The sequence below is a fragment of the Orycteropus afer genome, unplaced genomic scaffold (assembly GCF_000298275.1).
Source record: "Orycteropus afer afer isolate SDZICR_OR568_19922 unplaced genomic scaffold, OryAfe1.0 scaffold00405, whole genome shotgun sequence".
In the NCBI taxonomy this organism is placed as follows: Eukaryota; Metazoa; Chordata; class Mammalia; order Tubulidentata; family Orycteropodidae; genus Orycteropus; species Orycteropus afer.
In genome coordinates this window covers 2,625,601-2,632,491 of record NW_006921992.1, presented here as the reverse complement: position 1 = coordinate 2,632,491, position 6,891 = coordinate 2,625,601, and the positions used below count along the sequence as shown (strand labels likewise).

Genomic DNA, 6,891 nt, shown 5'->3' with positions numbered 1-6,891 from the left:
CTGCACTTCCTCCAGGACAGATCTGTTAGTTCTTTTAGCAGTCCATGGTACTTTCAGCATTCTTCACCAGCAGCACAACTCAAAGTAAGGAGTAAGGAGACAAAAGGAGCTGTGGACTGTCAGCTGTCCTGACAGCACAGTCAGCCTGAATATTTCCAAGTGGTGTTAGGACCTGAGAATTAACCTAAAAATCAGCCCTGCTCATCAAGGGCTGCACTGACTACTGCACAAGTAGCTGACAACTAAAAAGGGAAACAGCAAAGAAGGAGACAAATTAAGTTGTGGACTTTCGGCTGTCAGGAGGGCACAGCCATTTTGAATGTTTACAAGTGGTAGCCGTTTTGGATATTTAAAGTGACAGCATTCTCGTTCAGATTCCAAGGATCTAAGAATAGGTTCTGCCTGCCAAAGACAGTATGGACATACGGGAGGCTGATGACTGGAAAGGAGACAGGTGGTGAGTGCATTAAGTGCTGCCAACTAGTGAATAGAGGAGCACAGTACCCTGCTTACTCAGCTAACATCCAAACAAAACAAAGAAAACTAAAATCTTGAGTGAGTCACTCCAACATACAATCACCAATTAAATATAAACAAAAACGTCACAATGTCTCAGAGACAACACACCATCACAGTCCACACAAAGAAGAAAAATAAAGCAGTAGAAACAAGGGACCAAGATACAGACCCAGAACACATCCCTGAGGAAGAAGCAGCACTGGGACTCCTGGATAAGGAATTCAAAAGAATTACATTTAGGTACCTTCAACAATAGAGAGACTGATCAAGGAAAATACTGACAAAATTGAGGAAAACACAGAGAAAACCCTAGAACAATTTTGAAAGACAATACAAGAACAAAATAAATGAAAAATTAGAAATGGGACAAAATCTACAGATAGAAATGCAGAAAATTAATAATAAATTCTCAGAAACAGGTAACACATTGAAAAGGCAAAGGAGTAGAATTAAATCAATGGAAGACAGAATTAGTGAGATTGAAGACAAATATCTCGATATTTCTTTGGAAAGGGATCAATCAGAAAAAAGGATCAAAACAAAATGAAGAAAGCCTAAGGTTCATATGGGATACCATCAAAAGGAATAACATACATGTAATCAGAATTCCAGAACAGGAAGAGACAAATAAAACCACAGATAAAATTGTTGAAGATTTTTTAGAAGAGAATTTCCCTGATATGATGAAAGACAAGAATATAACCATTCAAGAAGTCCAACGAACCCCAAATAGGATAGACCCCAAAAGAAAATCACCAAGACATATCATCATCAAACTCACCAAAACCAAAGACAAAGAAAAAATCCTGAAAGCAGCTTGGGAAAAACATAAAGTTACCTGCAAAGGACAACCAATAAGACTAAGCTCTGATTTCTTGGCAGAAAGCATGCAAGCAAGAAGGCAATGGGATGGTATATATAAAACCCTGAAAGAAAAAAATTTCCAACCAAGAATTATGTTGTTGTTGTTGTTATGTGCCGTCGAGTCGGACCCGGCTCATAGCGACCCCTCCTTGGGTTTCCGAGGTGGTATCACTACAGAAGCAGATTGCCCAACCTTCCTTCCAAGGAGTGGCTGGTGGGCTTGAACCGCCAGCCTTCTGGTTAGCAGTCAAATGCCTTAGGCACTATGCCAATTTTCCCTCAAATATAATGGTGAAATTAGAACATTTCCAGATAAGCAGACATTAAGAGTATTTGTTAAAATCAGACCAACCTTACAAGAGATGCTAATGGGAGTCCTTTGGACAAAGAAACAACAACAGCAAACAACTACCAACCATTAACACACATGATGACATAACCCAGAAACTAACCCAGTTATGAAAGTATCCAAAGTAAATAAGCCTACAAGATTGTAAACAGGGAACCAGAGATATCCATTGGCAAATGAGGACAACTACAAACCAAAAAGAGGGAAAAATTGTGCAGTTACAGAACTTCTAAATGGTGAGGAAGTTGAGACAATTGCAAGATAGAACAGACAGTTCTAAATTTTGGAAGAAAATAATAAATCACAGGGTAACCTCAAAGAAAAATGATAAACCTTCACATCAGTATAAAAAAGGACAAGCACAATTATTTAGCAAATATTAAAGCAACAGCAACAAATGAAGTGATAACACAATTCATAAACAAAACAAGGTCAGCACAGAAAATCATATGGAACAAAGAAATCGGTAATACCATAAAACTTATGGGATGCACCGAAGGCAATACTCAGAGGGAAATTCATAGCAGTAGATGCCTGCATCAAAAAAGAAGGAAGATCTGAGATCAATAACCTAACTCTGCAGCTTCAAGAACTAGAAAAAGAGGAGCAAACCAAGCCTGAAACTACCAGTAGGAGGGAAATAACAAAGCTCACACCAGAGACAAAGTAGAGCATAGAAATATAACGATGTCTGCTTGACTAACAGTTCAGTGAAAATGAAATGAAGCAAATGTTGCAAAGATGTTAACAATTGTTAAATCTAGATGATGGATGCTCATTATATGCTTTCTATTTTTCTGTATATTGACAAAGTTTTTAAAAAAACTGTAACAAAACCCACACATACACACTCTCCTTTTCATTTATTTTCAGGGTATTCTCCCAACAGACATGAGGTCTTGACTAAGAATGCTGGTAAGTCTCAAAGGGGAGTTCCTGGGTGGTGCAAATGGTTAAAGCATTCAGATGCTAACTGAGAGGTTGGTGGTGTAAGTTCACCCAGAAACACATCAGAAAAAAGTCTTGGTGCTCTGCTTCCAAAAAATCAGCCATTGAAAACTACGTAGCACAGTTCTACTCTGACACACGGTGTCACCATGACTTGGAATTGACTTAATAGCAATTGTTTGTTTGTATAAGACTCAGAGAAGCCCCAGCCCAGGGTGGGGAGGGACATTCTGATACTGTGCCCATCCTGGAGCAACAGGCACACAGGGTCTCTGATAATGATGACTGTTAGCTAACCCATGTGAAGGCCTGATGAGGCACAGTGAGGGGACAGTGGGAGTCCTGGCCTGCTGGGGAGCCTACTCATTTGGAGCTTCAGAGCCATGAGGTGATTGGACCACCAAGATCTCGTCTCTGGGCCCATGCCCAATCTCAGGCTTCCCAGGGTCTCAGTAGGAGCCCTGGGGGAGATAAAAGGAGGTGGCTTACCCTAGCACTTGTCTCTCCAGACCTCCCCTTCTGGGCCATCATCCTCATCTGCTTGGCAGGACTCCTGGGACTCATCACCTGCCTGATCTGCTGTTTCCTGGTAAGTGAGGGAAGGTTGCTAGTTTTCTTATTATTGATTTAGAAATTCTTTATATATTCTAAATACAAATCCTTTAATGGGTATATACTTTGCAAATATTTTCTCCCAGTCTATGTGGCTTACCTTTTTATTTCTTAACAACATTAGTCATTAAGGAAATGTAAATAAAAACCACAAAGAGATATCACTACCCACAGGAATGGCTAAATTTTAAAAGGCTGACTATAACAAGTATTGATGAGCAAGTGAAGCAACTGGCACTCTCAAATAGTGCTAGTGGAAAATAGCTTGGATGTTTCTTTAAAAGTTACATAAATCTACCATATGACCCAGCCAATTCTACTACTAGAAATTCACCCAAGAGTAATTAAAGCATAAAAGGGCTGTGTATGAACAGGGAGACAGCTCAGGGGGCAGGAGTGCATGGAGGGAAGGACACAGGAAAGAGGTAACTCTGGAGAGGAAGTGGGAGGGGAGCTGTTGCATTGTGGGAAATAGTAGTCATTGTCATCAGACAAATGTAGGTGAGCTGCTGTGTGGAAAGTGAATTTGCTCTGTATACTTTCAACCAAATCACAATTTAAAAAAAGAGAGTAATTAAAGCATATGTCTATGCAAAGTATTAGACAGAAATGTTTATACCAGCTTTATTTGTAATAGCCCAAATCTGACAAAATCATAAATATCATCAAGAGATGAATACATAAACGAACTGGTATATTGTACCATAAAATAATATATAACAATAAAAAATGAATTATTAATATATGCAACAAGATGGGTAAACTTCCAAATAATTATGCTGGGTGAAAGAAGGTAGACATAAAACAGAGCACATACTGTATGATTCCAGCCTTTAAAAAATTCTAGAAAATACAAATTAATCTACACTGACAGGTGGTCGATCAGTGTTTGCCTGGAAATGAAGATAACTTTGGGTGCAGTGTGCAGAGAAGGAGGAATTACAAAGGGGTATGATGAAACTTTTGGATGATGGGCATACATTTTCATGACTGTGTTAATGGTTCGACCACAATCAAAACTTATCAAATTGTTTAAATATGTGCAGTTTATTGTATGTCAATTATACATCAATAAAGGTTGGGAGGTGGAGGAAAGAGACAGAGAGAGAAAGAATATGAAGGGGTATCAGAGTAAGAGGTGAGGGTGTAAGAGTTTGGTTCACTTACTTTGGACACGTCATCAAGAAAGACAATCACCAGAAAAAAGACATTATGCTTGGTGAAGTAGAGGGTCAGTGAGAACCATCAATAAGATGGATTGACACAATAGACTCAACAATTAACTCAAACATATCAAAGATCATGGAGATGGCACAGGTTGGGGCAAAATTTCCTTCTGTTATACGTAAGGCTGCCATGAGTCAGAGCCAATCAGAGGCAGCTAACAACACCACTACAGGAAAAGAGGTAGAAAAGTTAAGAACAAACCTGATGAGGGAAGAAGTGAAAGAGATCATGAGAAGAAGAAAGAGGGAAAGGAAAAGAACTACAGGAGGCAACTAATTGGAAACACAAAGAAAGGAGAGGGACATAGGGAGCATGCTGCTCCTGTGGCTTTGCCCACATACTCCTGCTTGCAGTTGCCCACCCTTGGGCAGCTGACCAGTCAATTGATGCCCTCTCCTCACCCTCACAGGTCACCATCTGTGTGCGGAAGAAGGAGGGAGACTATGAAGTACAGCGCCGCCGCCTGGGCTATTACCTACCACACCTAGATCTGAGGAAGCTGCAATGACTGGATCAGCTTGAGGCTACTTCCCCCACCCAGGGTCCAAAGCAGCTTGGCTGGAGCAGAAATAAACCACATTGGTCATACACAGCTTTGTGGCCTTTCATCACTTGGCTCTGACTGCTTCACAGGGAACTAAGAAAGAAGTCCCTTCTCCCTTTCTTTAGTCCTAAAGGTACTGTTTTGTGGCTTCGCACTACTGCATCCCTCAGGGACACCAGATCTACTGAAACTAGTATAGAAATTGTCCATCATATAAAGTCAATATCCCACTGCTGCATGAGGTTTCCTTTTTTAGTCACCCACTAGACACCTCCCCTTGACTCCTGTGCCAACCATCACTCAGTCACCACCACCCATCTGTGTTTCTCCCTCTCCCCACCTACTGCAAAAGCAATGGCAGGTTCAAATTCCCCTTCATTCTTAGGGCTCTGAGATCAGTCAGACTCAGTGACTACTCATCCCCCATGTGTCCTCTATGATGGGAAATAAGTCTGAAGGAATGAGTGGGACAGAATTTACTCTGCTTTTAGCCTTGGAATTTGGGAACTGAAATGGCTACATATCTGGGAAGCCTAAGTCCCAGAGTAATATCAAGGCTGTATAATGACAGTGTCTGCAAAAATGGATAAAACTCAGGGGGGTAGAGGAAGAAAGAATCTGAGGGAAAAGAAAGTCAGTCTTCCTTTCATCTTTCTCTGCACTGAATCCAACTATAGTTACAGTAGAAGCTCCCCAGTGAGCAGCCCAAAGCCTCCAAGTTGGGCTAGCATGACCTGGGTTGGCTGGAAGACTGTATTATCTCTACACGTTTTTCAGACCACCACAGCTGAAGTTACCCAATGGCTAAGTTAACCTTGGCGCTGTTCAAGGGTATTTGGTGTGAGCTTCACATTCTCAGTCTTAAGCAAGGTCAATCTCCCAGAATGCACTCTAGATATTATAATAATGATAATAATAGGTCCCAGTTATAGACTGCTTCAGATCTGCTAAGCACCATGGTTGATAAGCTCTACTTGCATTATCTCAGTTATCCTCACCACCCTTGAGAATTCTATTCCCATTTTATAGGTAAAGATCTGGAGGCTCAGAAATATTAGTAACTTAAAAGAAAGAAAAAACGACTTAAAACCTAAATTACATACCTAGCCAAACAATTTGTCAGAAAGATCATGATATTTTCAGACATATAGAAAGACAAAGTTTTAGTTCCACAGGCATTCAGTGTAAATACTAAATAATGTACATCAGCAAGAAGAAATGTATACCCTGAAACACATATTGGAATGAAAATGAAGGAGTGATGAGGAAAAGGGGAAGAGTTGATCTAAATTGGTTATTTTTTAAACAAGACATTAAAACATGCTCTAATTAAAATACCAGATGATCATCACATATGAGAATAGAGAAAAGGAGATAGAACTTAAAAAGAATTAATTTTTAAGGAGGCAGAAATACTACTAGATATTCTACTATTTTTTAACACACACACAAAAAAAACAAACACACTGCCGTCGAGTGGAACCTGACTCATAGCGACCCCTCTTGGGTTTCCAAGGCGGTATCACTACAGAAGTAGATTGCCCAAATCACTCTCACAAATTTTTAAATCAATCAATCAAAAACAAGGATAAAGAGGACTTCAATAATACAACTGCTTGATTAGGCAGAGACAAATAGATTTAAATTCTTAAGCCAAATAAGCAAGACTTGTTTGACTAACGATACTGACAATATTCTTCTTGATATCATGGTCTTGCAAATAGCACATTAATTAATCATGTTTCATGTCCATACAGGTCTAGAGAATAAGGGGACATCTGGTATTTCATTAAATGAAAATTTCAATCTCTCAATAACATAAATAAAT

General features: G+C 39.7%; 1 protein-coding gene across 1 annotated transcript in view; it reads left to right on the top strand.

The window, feature by feature from the left end:
- MUC16 (mucin 16, cell surface associated) overlaps positions 1-5,027 on the top strand; it is a 126,354-nt gene extending 121,327 nt beyond the window's left edge. Inside the window, exons 63-65 of the mRNA XM_042782675.1 lie at positions 2,606-2,647; positions 3,190-3,269; positions 4,929-5,027. Coding sequence (XP_042638609.1) covers positions 2,606-2,647; positions 3,190-3,269; positions 4,929-5,027 — 221 coding nt within the window. The remainder of the gene's footprint in view (positions 1-2,605; positions 2,648-3,189; positions 3,270-4,928) is intronic.
- The last annotated feature ends 1,864 nt before the right edge of the window (positions 5,028-6,891 follow it).